At 39.8% G+C, this 13,420-nt stretch overlaps 2 protein-coding genes across 2 annotated transcripts in view; one reads left to right on the top strand and one right to left on the bottom strand.

Moving 5' to 3' along the window:
• Window positions 1-11,364, bottom strand: part of LOC308656745 (uncharacterized protein) — a gene marked incomplete at both ends in the record, with an annotated part of 29,483 nt that extends 18,119 nt beyond the window's left edge. The window contains 5 exons of the mRNA XM_081308123.1: window positions 1,592-1,767; window positions 2,567-2,615; window positions 3,839-3,969; window positions 4,695-4,746; window positions 11,163-11,364. Coding sequence (XP_081164249.1) covers window positions 1,592-1,767; window positions 2,567-2,615; window positions 3,839-3,969; window positions 4,695-4,746; window positions 11,163-11,364 — 610 coding nt within the window. The remainder of the gene's footprint in view (window positions 1-1,591; window positions 1,768-2,566; window positions 2,616-3,838; window positions 3,970-4,694; window positions 4,747-11,162) is intronic.
• Window positions 1-13,420, top strand: part of LOC308656881 (F-actin-uncapping protein LRRC16A-like) — a 142,682-nt gene that overhangs the window by 115,744 nt on the left and 13,518 nt on the right. The gene's annotated exons all lie outside the window — the stretch shown is intronic.

Genomic DNA, 13,420 nt, shown 5'->3' with positions numbered 1-13,420 from the left:
GTCAGAGAACCCACACAGGATGAATATTTGTACAATTAGAATGCTCTTTTTCTTCATTTCAGATTCATGTATAAAGGTGACTGTGTCCAGCTCTATTTGGAGGGAATGGATGAGGCACTGGCTCTTCCCAGGGACAAAGTATACTGATTAATAGCTCAACAACCCATGTGAGAGGCCTTATGAATTCTTTGTTCCAGAGAAGCAATGTCTCTGTTTCTGTTTGAAATTGTCTCAAAAACATATGTAACATACAGAATTAGGAATGGGTGAACACCCAACCCAGCCTCATCTTTGAAAGATCAGGCTGCACAGCAGTAAAAATATGTTGGCTGAGGAGTCAGGCAGACATGGGCCCTGTGTTCCCACCACACACTAGTGGAGATTTGGGGGCAGTGACCATGCTGAATCTCAGTGTCCGTAGCACTACTGTAGAGACACCACCAACTGTGGACAGTGTCTCTTGAGGATTCAATGGAGTAGTCTGTATACAGAGATCACCTGGCAGGGGTTATAGTTCACCACATGTATTTTATTTCTGTTTCTGAAATGTTGTGACACTGAGATTAAACCTTTGCATCACTGCACCTCAGTGGAAATGGGAAAAAGAAAAACATGGTCACACCTGAAAAGGCACTGACTAAAGCAAGGGTTGGGAAATAAATTTAGTCAGTTAATTTTACTATAAAACATTCGGATACAGGGAGACATCACAGACTTCTGCTCTTCCTAAAAACTGATTTAATGAGTAAAGACTCAAGAATTTCAAAAGTTTATCTGAGGAAAAGTTGAACTCTACCTTGAGAGAGAGGAAAGAAGAATATATTTTTTTTCTCTACATACTCTATAAAGCTACTATCACTCAGGGCTCTTGTTCAACAAGAGTGACAATCCTGGAATTGGGAAGAGAAATGCTGTCTGCTGTCTGAATAACTAGGCCATTTCCCCATCATGTACGCTGGCCATTGACAATTTACATGAGAACATAACTCTCAGACGGAACAGATGATTCAACATGTAATCTCTGGAGGAAAGAATCATTTGTGCTCCTTTGGGTTGAAAACTACAGCAATGTATGGTGGACCAGAAACAGGAATGATTGATTGAAGGATAGCCTTCTCAGAGGAAGCTGAGAAACTAAGTCAACACTCAAGAACCATAAGAGACTTCCATATGATTTTTGAATATTCTATCTCATGAAAAGAAGAGAGGAAATCATTAGAAAATAAATGCAATTTCCAAGGACACTGCAGAAGGAATGATTTAACCCCTTTAAAGACTGAGGTCTGACCAATCCCTCCTGGAACAAGTTGTAGTGATGTCTGTGAGGTGCTTCTAATCCCCTCCTCCTAACTCCAGTCTACTCGCAACTATGGCTGGCACAGTGCAGACCAGGATTAAAAATAAACTGACCTGGCAAGAAAAATAGCAAAGCTTCAGATCTACCTGACCTCTACACCTGCTGGGAAACAAACTGGGTCTCCTGGCTCTGCAGGCATATGTCTCAGCCTAGATAGTGGAGTTGAGTGCAGAGAATTTGTGATTTACCAGAGAGACAAGTTGCATTCATCTGAATTAGGATAAAAGTACTCACTGGTTCCATCCACAGTAGAGCTGACTTTAGGCTCATGTGATGGGAACACAGAGCTTCTGACAAGTTCTTGTGTGTCACATGAATCAGGATGACCAGCGTCCCCAAAATATTTTTCATCCAGCTGGAGGTCATTCTCTTCCTCTTCCTCCAGTTCACTGTTGAGACTGCTGGCACAGCTGAGGCAGGGAAGAACAAAAGATGAAATCATGGTGGTTTAGAAATTACAGTCTCCCAGCTGGTCCCGATTCAAAGCTGAAGGGTGGAGTCCCAAACAGGTGCCTCCCTTCAAAAATGATTCAAAAAACCATTTTCATCTCAAGGACATAGTTTAGGTGCCATGGTATGAGAGAGAGACCAAGGGCCACCATTGCTCAGTGTACTGATAACAAGATAACAAGCTCAAGAGGAAGAGGGCACAGCTCTGCCTATAAGGTACAGTCACAGAAGGATCACACAATGAGAAGCATAGCAGGGGCCAACCTTGTGCATAAAGCATGGTGAATTTTAGACACAAGTGTCTGATCCATAGTCTCCTGAATTGAAGAGTCTCAGAGACATTTTGCCTTCTTTGCACATCCATATTATGACATGATATCATTTTTGTTCTATCTACTTTTCTTGCTATGGAATACCTGTTGATGAGCTCAGGCTAACAGTACAGAAATGATTTTTGGATCTCATCCTGAGTTTGACCTTTACAAAGGGAACACATGATGTATTTAAGATCTAGAAGTGCCCAAGGCTGCTCAGTTCTTCTTGAGCAGACTCACTCTTACAATACCATAAAGAAGACAGAGAACTTTGCTAATGGGTTCCATCATCTTGGATAGAATCAACAACTTCACTGCAATCAGCACTCCTACTGTGCCTTTAAGAAACTTTGACTACATTTGACCTTATGCTCTGTACTTTTAGGATTCCTGCACCCCTTTTATTTTACCCATTTTTTTCTAGCCCCTGGTCATTCATTGTTACCTGAAATAAAGTGACTCTTCTTTATTACTGTCCTCATTGTCATGGTGTTCTGTAAACATATTCAGAAATGTAGAAGTCATTAAATAACTCCACTTTACTCATTCCAGTACAGACACCTCCCTCAGAAGAAGACATAATTTATGTATATATAATTCAGGGAGCAACTAAAGGACTTAACCTGGAAGAACTCACATGTTGAGTTTAAAGAAATAGTCTGAGATGCTATGCTGATCCATCATGCACAACGTCTCTGACTGGGTGGATCATTATTATGGAATGCTCTTCATGTAACTGGACAAAGTCAAAATGCATTTTGGTCTCCTGAGCCCTGGATACTCTTCCAGGTTCTTCTGGATTTCACTAACTGCAGCTTCCTTCCTTCCACAAAGCTCATTCCAAGACTTAGTGGCTCTGGGCCCCCTCACAATTCTCAAACAGAACCAGTTTCATTCTCTAGGAAGAGGATTAAAATACCTGAGCCTCATTTTTCTCAATACTAGGGATTATTTTTAAGGATCTCAAAGTTAACTTTGGCAGTGTACTAGAAGGAAATTCCTCTTTCAGAACTTTTCTGGTATAAACCAATATTTCCACCACCTGATTCTAGCATTGTAATGTAAGCAAGATTAACCATTTCAATGTTCTCTTTTTTTTTTTTTTTTTTTTTGGTACTGGCGATTGAACTTAGGGGCACATGACCACTGCACTACATCCCCAGGCCTATTTTGTATTTTATTTAGTGATAAGGTCTGAGTTGTTTACTGCCTTGCTTTTTCCTGAGGCTGGCTTATTAAATTTTTTAAATTTATTTTAGTTTTAGGTGGACACACAATATCTTTATTTTTTTTTATGGTGCCGAGTGTTGAACCTAGTGCCTCATGCATGCTAGGTGACTGTCCTACCACTTGAGCCACATCCCATGCCCTCTGACTTGGCTTTAAACCCAAGATCCTCCTGCCTCAACCTCCTGAGCAGCTGGGATTATAGGCTTGTGCTTGTAATCAAAGGATCAAACATGAGCAAGAACACTGTAGGAGAGATCAGTTGTCCTAGGTTGTAAGAATAAGGTCATGCAGAGCCCTGATATGCACACACATAAATGGTACCTGTGAGTAGGTTACAGTCTCTACAACTTCCCTGCTCTTGTTAGTTCTAGGTTTACCATCCTGAATTTGTCACTGGACCCTCAGAAGTATAATTAATAGGAGTGCATTTGTGTTTTAATGGGGTAGTCATGAGCTGCAGCTAGACAAAGGGAGACTTCATGCTCACCCAAGGGATCAGCACTGAAGCACGGAGGCTGGTGGATATCTGATGATTCAGAGTGACTGGGGCAAATGTTACAGCCCTCATTCAATACGTCCTGCAGGATTTCTTTCTCCTCCTGTGGGGCTTGTCTCAGACTGGAGGGATAAAGAGTACGATTAAATGAGAGTAGTAAATATGAGTCCCAGTTGGTCTAAATAGAGGCCTAAGGGAGTGGTCACAGAAGGGCAAGAGGGTACTCCTTTCAAAGAGAAAGAAAATGATCCTCCTAGGATATGGGAAGGGTGCACATGTCTTCATGACAGGAGATAGGAAGAGGGGCTCAATCTACTGACTAGAAAAGAGCTGAGGACAGACTCCACTCTCCCTGTGTGATACAACCATGAGCCACAGCATACACAGAAAATGGACTTTCTGTGTGTGTGTGTGTGTGTGTACACGCATTTTTATATGTGTGTGTGTGTGTATGTGTATTCCCCCCACCCAAGGCTATGACATTCCTGCCAAAAAGTCTTATCAACCAGAAACAAACCAGATTTATATCTCATACTCAATGGACCCATACAAGACAGGAGATGTAGATTCTGTGAGGTAAAAAAACAAACAAACAAACAAACAAAAACAAAACATTCAGTTAGTTTGATTACTTCTAGTTGGATACAGACAGGAACGACAGAGAAAAGAAAAACACCTCCTTAAAAGATGGACTTTTTCCGTGATTGAGGAATGCAGTCATACCAGCAGCTTGTGTTTGCCTTTGCATGTGAATAGTGTGGACACTTTGTATCTCTTGGTTTGCTCATCTGGGGACCCTCCTCATATTTAACCCATCCTCTTCCTGGCTCTTAACACTCATTGTTACCTGGGAGCCAGCAAGTCCTGTTCTTTTCCACTCTCCTCCTCTGCACCACTCCCTGAAATCAAATTCAGAAACATCCAGTCAGTCAATGAGTAGTTTCTACATCACTCACTACAAACACAGGGGAAGCCTGAACTGAATGGAGAATCATTAGTCCCAGACCTTTACCAACACGGCTGTTATATGTCTGTGGATCTGATATGGTACAAGAGAATACTGTGAAAAAAGGTTTGAGCTATTCTTGAGGATGAAAAGGCATTTTCATGTCTCCAGTAGAAATCAGTAACTGGGAATTAACCTATGCCCACCCTACACTTCCCTGTAAACTAAAAGTTGCTGTAGTCTTTGTGTTTCATTATTCCATTGTTAGTAAACTGAAGGCAAAATAACAATATATTACTTCTGGAAATGATGGATTTCCTTTTGATGAAAGAAAAGAGGAGAAAAGAATTTGGAGAAAATCTTTTTCGGAAGCCGCGAACGCCGGAGGAGGAGAGAGCGGCCGGGGCGGCGCTGGCTGTGGAGGCCGCGGCGGAGCGAGGCGCAGGAGCCCAAGGCTGAGACACACCAGAGGGCGCAGAGCGAGCGACCCGCCATCATCCCAAGAAGAGGAAGACGGCGGCGGGAAGTGAGTAAGCCGCTCCGTGCTCCGCGCCGCCGCGTTTGAAAAGATGAGACAAACAGCTGTGACTCAGCATTAATCCATCCAGCTGAAACAACTGGTCAGCCCTTCTCATCCTACAGAGGTAAATGCCTACCGAGCCTTCATAAGTAGTGGCCACAGGTTCCAAACGGGGCTTGAGAGAGACAGTAAGGACCCACCCGTTGCATTGGTCTCCCGGCAAAGGGAAACGAACTGTCGCCATTTGCAAGAGACACCACTATGGCAGAGAACTGACGTCACCAGACTGCGCTGGAGGAGATAACTTCATTGAAACCTGCTGCTACAGCATCAAATAAATTTATAGGAGTAAACAGTAACTCAGCAGTCAAACAGAACAAGAAGCAACATGAGCAGCTTCAAGAAGCAAGGAAGAAAAGGAGTACAAACAATGCAGGACAGCCTAAATATTCAGGACGACCTAGAGTCATCAGAAAAATGGTCATATAAAGACCTCAAGGAACACCTTAGACAGATGGAATGGAACCTTAAAGAGGATACAAGACACCAAATTCAAGCAGCGAAAGAACACATTGAGAATGAATTACATAAAAAGATAAAAGAAGAAGTTAAGCATCTTTATCAGGAGATAGAGATATTAAAAAATAATCAAACAATAATTCTAGAAATGAAGGAAACGATAAACCAAATTAAAAACTCAATTGAGAGTATCACTAACAGAGTGGAGCAAGTAGAAGCCAGAACGTCAGGTAATGAAGACAAAATATACCATCTTGAAAAGAGTCTAGCCAACACAAAAAGGCTGGTAAAAAATCACGAGAAAAACATCCAAGAGTTATGGGATAACATAAAAAAAACAAACTTACGAGTCATTGGGATAGAAGAAGGTACAGAGATTCAAACCAAGGGAATGAGAAACCTGCTGAATGAAATAATTACAGAAAACTTTCCAGAAATAAAAAAGGAAACAGATATACAAATTGAAGATGCATACAGGACACCGAGCACACAAAATCACAGTAGACCAACGCCAAGACACATTGTCATGAAGATATCCAATATACTGAGCAAAGAGAAAATATTAAAAGCTACAAGAGAAAGGAGACAGATTACATTCAGGGGTAAACCAATAAGGTTAATAACGGATTTTTCATCACAGACACTGAAAGCAAGAAGGTCATGGAACAATGTATTTCAAACACTGAAAGACAATGGATGCCAACCAAGAATTCTGTATCCAGCAAAATTAAGCTTCAGGTATGACAACAAAATAAAGATCTTTCATGATAAACAAAAGTTAAAAGAATTTGCAGCCAGAAAACCAGCATTGCAAAGCATTTTGAGCAAAACACTACACGAGGAAGAAATGAAAAACAATAACCAAAACCATCAGTGGGAAGTGCCTCAGTAAAGACAGCGGGCGAGGGGAAAGATAATCACGGAGAAACAAACTAAATTTTTTTTTTTTAAAAAAAAGATAAACAATCAAACATGGATGGAAGTACAAACCATATATCAATAGTAACTCTGAATGTTAATGGCTTAAATTCTCCAATAAAGCGACATAGGCTGGTATCATGGATTAAAAAAACAAATCCAACAATATGCTGCCTCCAGGAGACACATCTGATTGGAAAAGACATACACAGGCTGAAGGTGAAAGGATGGGAAAAAATATACCACGCACACAGTCCTCGTAAGCAAGCAGGGGGTGGCCATCCTCATATCGAATAAAATCGACTTCAAGACTAAGTTAATCAAAAGGGATAAAGAAGGTCATTATATACTGTTAAAAGGAACCATTCACCAACAAGACATAACAATTATCAATATTTATGCACCAAATAATGGTGCTGCGACATTCATAAAACAAATTCTCCTCAAGTTCAAGAATCAAATAGATCACAACACAATAATTATGGGTGACTTCAACACACCTCTCTCACCATTGGACAGATCCTCCAAACAAAAGTTGAATAAAGAAACTATAGAACTCAATATCACAATCAATAACCTAGACTTAACTGACATATATAGAATATATCAACCATCATCAAATGGATATACTTTTTTCTCAGCAGCACATGGATCCTTCTCAAAAATAGACCATATATTATGCCATAGGGCAACCCTCAGTAAATATAAAGGGGTGGAGATAATACCATGCATTTTATCTGATCATAATGGAATGAAACTGGAAATCAATGATAAAAGAAGGAAGGAAAAATCCTACATCACATGGAAAATGAACAATATGTTACTGAATGATCAATGGGTTACAGAAGACATAAAGGAGGAGATCAAAAAATTCTTAGAGATAAATGAAAATACAGACACAACATATCGGAATCTATGGGACACAATGAAAGCAGTTTTAAGAGGAAAATTCATCGCCTGGTGGTCATTCCTCAAAAAAAGAAAAAACCAACAAATAAATGAGCTCACACTTCATCTCAAAGCCCTAGAAAAGGAAGAGCAAAACAACAGCAAATGTAGCAGAAGGCTAGAAATAATTAAAATCAGAGCGGAAATCAATGAAATTGAAACAAAAGAAACTATTGAAAAAATTAACAAAAGTAAAAGTTGGTTCTTTGAAAAAATAAATAAGATTGACAGACCTTTAGCCATGCTAACGAAGAGAAGAAGAGAGAGAACTCAAATTACTAACATACGGGATGAAAAAGGCAATATCACAACAGATGCTACAGAAATACAGAAGACAATTAGAAATTATTTTGAAAACCTATATTCCAACAAAATAGAAGATAGTGAAGACATCGATAAATTTCTTAAGTCATATGATTTGCCCAGACTGAGTCAGGAGGATACACACAATTTGAACAGACCAATATCAATGGATGAAATTGAAGAAGCCATCAAAAGACTACCAACCAAGAAAAGCCCAGGACCGGATGGCTATACAGCGGAGTTTTACAAAACCTTTAAAGAAGAATTAATACCAATACTTTTCAAGTTATTTCAGGAAATAGAAAAAGAGGGAGCTCTTCCAAATTCATTCTATGAGGCCAACATCACCCTGATTCCGAAACCAGACAAAGACACATCAAAGAAAGAAAACTACAGACCAATATCTCTAATGAACCTAGATGCAAAAGTCCTCAATAAAATTCTGGCGAATCGAATACAAAAACACATCAAAAAAATTGTGCACCATGATCAAGTAGGATTCATCCCTGGGATGCAAGGATGGTTCAACATACAGAAATCAATAAATGTTATTCACCACGTCAATAGACTTAAAGATAAGAACCATATGATCATCTCGATAGATGCAGAGAAAGCATTTGACAAAGTACAGCATCCCTTTATGTTCAAAACATTAGAAAAACTAGGGATAACAGGAACTTACCTTGATATTGTAAAAGCTATCTATGCTAAGCCTCAGGCTAGCATCATTCTGAATGGACAAAAGTTGAAGGCATTCCCTCTAAAATCCGGAACAAGACAGGGATGCCCTCTATCTCCACTTCTATTCAATATAGTTCTCGAAACACTGGCCAGAGCAATTAGACAGATGAAAGAAATTAAAGGCATAAAAATTGGAAAAGAAGAACTTAAATTATCACTATTTGCAGATGACATGATTCTATACCTAGAAGACCCAAAAGGGTCTACAAAGAAACTACTAGAACTAATAAATGAATTCAGCAAAGTGGCAGGATATAAAATCAACACGCATAAATCAAAGGAATTTCTGTATATCCGCGACAAAACTTCTGAAACGGAAATGAGGAAAAACACTCCATTCACAATATCCTACAAAAAAATAAAATACTTGGGAATCAACCTAACAAAGAGGTGAAAGATTTATACAATGAAAACTACAGAACCCTAAAGAGAGAAGTAGATGAAGATCTTAGAAGATAGAAAAATATACCCTGTTCATGGATAGGCAGAACTAACATCATCAAAATGGCGATATTACCAAAAGTTCTCTATAGGTTTAATGCAATGCCAATCAAAATCCCAACGGCATTTCTTGTAGAAATAGATAAAGCAATCATGAAATTCATATGGAAAAATGAAAGACCCAGAATAGCAAAAGCAATCCTAAACAGGAAGTGTGAATCAGGCGGTATAGCGATACCAGATTTCAAACTATATTACAGAGCAATAGTGACAAAAACAGCATGGTACTGGTACCAAAACAGGCGGGTGGACCAATGGTTTAGAATAGAGGACACAGAGACTAATCCACAAAGTTACAACTATCTTATATTTGATAAAGGGGCTAAAAGCTTGCAATGGAGGAAGGATAGCATCTTCAACAAATGGTGTTGGGAAAACTGGAAATCCATATGCAACAAAATGAAACTGAATCCCTTTCTCTCGCCATGCACAAAAGTTAACTCAAAATGGATCAAGGAGCTTGATATCAAACCAGAGACTCTGCATCTGATAGAAGAAAAAGTTGGCTCCGATCTACAGATTGTGGGGTCGGGCTCCAAATTCCTTAATAGGACACCCATAGCACAAGAGTTAACAACAAGAATCAACAAATGGGACTTAATTAAACTTAAAAGTTTTTTCTCAGCAAGAGAAACAATAAGAGAGGTAAATAGGGAGCCTACATCCTGGGAACAAATTTTTACTCCTCACACTTCAGATAGAGCCCTAATATCCAGAATATACAAAGAACTCAAAAAAATAGACAATAAGATAACAAATAACCCAATCAACAAATGGGCCAAGGACCTGAACAGACACTTCTCAGAGGAGGATATACAATCAATCAACAAGTACATGAAAAAATGCTCACCATCTCTAACAGTCAGAGAAATGCAAATCAAAACCACCCTAAGATACCATCTCACTCCAGTAAGATTGGCAGCCACTATGAAGTCAAACAACAACAAGTGCTGGCGAGGATGTGGAGAAAAGGGTACACTTGTACATTGCTGGTAGGACTGCAAATTGGTGCGGCCAATTTGGAAAGCAGTTTGGAGATTCCTGGGAAAGCTGGGAATGAAACCACCATTTGACCCTGCTATTGCCCTTCTCGGACTATTCCCTGAAGACCTTAAAAGAGCATGCTACAGGGATACTGCCACATCGATGTTCATAGCAGCACAATTCACAATAGCTAGACTGTGGAACCAACCCAGATGCCCCTCAATAGATGAATGGATAAAAAAAATGTGGCATCTATACACAATGGAGTACTATGCAGCAATAAAAAATGACAAAATCATAGAATTTGCAGGGAAATGGACGGCACTAGAGCAGATTATGCTTAGTGAAGCTAGCCAATCCCTAAAAAACAAATACCAAATGTCTCCTTTGATATAATGAGAGCAAATATGAACAGAGCAGGGAGGAAGAGTAGGAAGAAAAGAGTAACTTTAATCAGTGACATGAGATGGGAGGGAAAGGGAGAGAAGAGGAAAATTGCATGGAAATGAAGGGAGACCCTCATTGCTATACAAAATTACATATAAGAGGTTGTGAGGGGAATGGGAAAATAAACAAGGAGAGAAATGAAGTACAGTAGATGGGGTAGAGAGAGAAGAAGGGAGGGGAGGGGAGGGGGGATAGTAGGGGATAGGAAAGGTAGCAGAATACAACAATTACTAATAGGGCATTATGTAAAATTGTGGATGTGTAACCGACCTGATTCTGCAATCTGCATTTGGGGTAAAATTGGGGGTTCATAACCCACTTCAATCTAATGTATGAAGTATGATATGTCAAGAGCTTTGTAATGTTGTGAACAACCAATAAAAAAAAAAGAAAGAGAAAGGAAAGGTCCAAAAAAAAAATCTTTTTCTCAGAGGGGAAACAGACAATCATACCTCACTTTAGTGACCATAAACCTATCTGCAACTTACGATATTTCTGGAACTGGTTGGCAAGGGTATACACGGTAGATTGACATAAGATGAATTTTTGTTCCAGATCTCGGAAATTCAGTTTGTGTTCTTGTAATTCAGCTTGTAGTCCCCGTATGATTTCTATAAGTTTCATCTGAGGCTCTCCATCAAGGTTCATTTCATCCCCTCCGTCAGGGGAAGGGCTGAAGAATACTGCCATGTTTGTACAGTAAATGTACAGCCAGGACCTGCAAAGAAAACCCAAATATGTTATGGGTTAAAAACAAGAGAATCCAAGAGCTGGCTGCGGTGGCAAATGCCTATAATCTCAGAGGCTCAGAAGGTGAGACAGAAGGATCTAGAGTTAGAAGTCAGCTTGAGCAATAGCAAGGTGCTAAGCCACTCAGTGAGACCCTGTCTCTTAATAAAATACAAAAAAGGGCTGCATATGTGGCTAAGTGTTTGAGTGCTTCTGACCCAAATATTTAAAAAAATAATAAAATAACCCAAGTAGAATTCATCAGGACTAAGGGAAGACAGCAGCTGTCATGATTCACTTACTGTTGAGAAACAAGTACTCTGCAGTCCACAACACTTGAAACTCCTTCACCTTTCAAGCAAGGATTCACACACCTGAGTCTACAGCGTGGACTCAAGACAGAAATGAGGAGGTAGGGCTGAGTGCGCTAGGTAACAGTCTAACAGAATTAGAAGGTTGGAGATGTCATGGAATGTGGGAGCCTCTGCCTTCCAATTGGCTCATGATGGCTGATCCACTGGTTTCTTCAGAAGGTCAGTACAGACGTAGACCACCACTCATTGGGCAGTCTCAGTACTTGTGTACCCTCATGCCAATGTTACCAACTTTTCTTTGTTCCCTTCTCCAAACACCATATTTCACATTACTCCTATAGGTATATGTTGAGAATCCTTGAAGTAAAAATGGTTTCCCAACAAGTTAAAATTATCTACAGGACTCCCCAGTGGTCACCTCATTATTTCCTTAATAATAAAGTGGATCATAAGGTTTTTCCTCAAGGGAACAGTGCAAAACTGTCAATGTAATAGAGCCATAATGTTCTTCTCTGAATATGCCATTATTTCAAAATCCACTAAAAATACAGAACAAAGAGTAAACCATGAGTGTTTGAAATTGTTTTCTGCACTCTCTCAATATTATTTTGTTATACTCCATTTTTATTGTGGCTTCTTTTCTCTCACTGGGACATCTGTTGGTGTACAGGACTCTGAAGGAATTCCTTACTTATTACAAAAGTTCCAATTGGCTCAGGCAATAGGAACATGGAAAGGAGAATAGAAACATGGAGGGGAGCCATGCTAAGTCTTTGTGAACCCTCAACTGTGGGACGCTCTTTGGAAGAAATTTTCCAGATCCCTCTTACTACGTCCAAAGCAGATAATGTCCAGTGCTGACTCTGCTCTTCATGGCAATCTTCCCTTCACTAGGTCAGGCTACTGGTGTCTGCAATCAATGTTCTCACCTACTGAGAACCATGGCTGAATCTGAAGCAGATACATTAAGCTCTTTTCAGTAAGGATTGGATACCCTTCCTAGCATGCTGCAGGGAAATGAGCCCAGTGCTTTACCTGTCCAAGCTCAGCAAATGCATTCACTTGCTTTAACTCACTTATAAAGTAAGTTCTCTATATACATGGAGATTTTACATTTTATACACATCACAGGGTAAACTGAGGAGCAAAGCAGGGAAGTTAGTTTATTCTGCTTCTATGAACACAAGAGTCATCGACTCTCATCCACTTGAATGTCAGAAAGCCAGGCTTTTAGCCACACCTTCCTCCCTTTGGACTGCAATCCTGAAAATTACTTCAATTATTTACCTGCATTTGAAATGAAGTTTGAGTAAAAACAAGAGTTGAACTTTGAGGAATGACAATATTAGTTTGTTTTGAAGTGGACAGAAAATGCTGAGGTCTAGAGAAAACATCACAATAATCTTCGCAAGGAAGAACTTATGTGTCTTACTTACCCTGCCTCTTTCTCCAGCTGGCCAGAACATACTCAGTATCTATTGATGTCATCAAAATCATCTTCAGATCTTGAGAATATGGATTTCTATGAGCCAAACTGGAGAGCAGGTGTTGATCTGAGAAGTCATCCATCATTATGCTGGGACCTGTTGGAAACAACTAGTAGGGGGATCAACCTGACTACCAACATTGTTTTGATACAGCACTGGCTACACTCACCAATGAGTCCACTATCAGTTCTTTCATTTGCTGTTTACAAGACTGAT

Source organism: Spermophilus citellus (assembly GCF_964194105.1).
Source record: "Spermophilus citellus genome assembly, chromosome: 9".
Lineage (NCBI taxonomy): Eukaryota > Metazoa > Chordata > Mammalia > Rodentia > Sciuridae > Spermophilus > Spermophilus citellus.
This window is presented reverse-complemented; position numbering and strand designations above follow the sequence as displayed.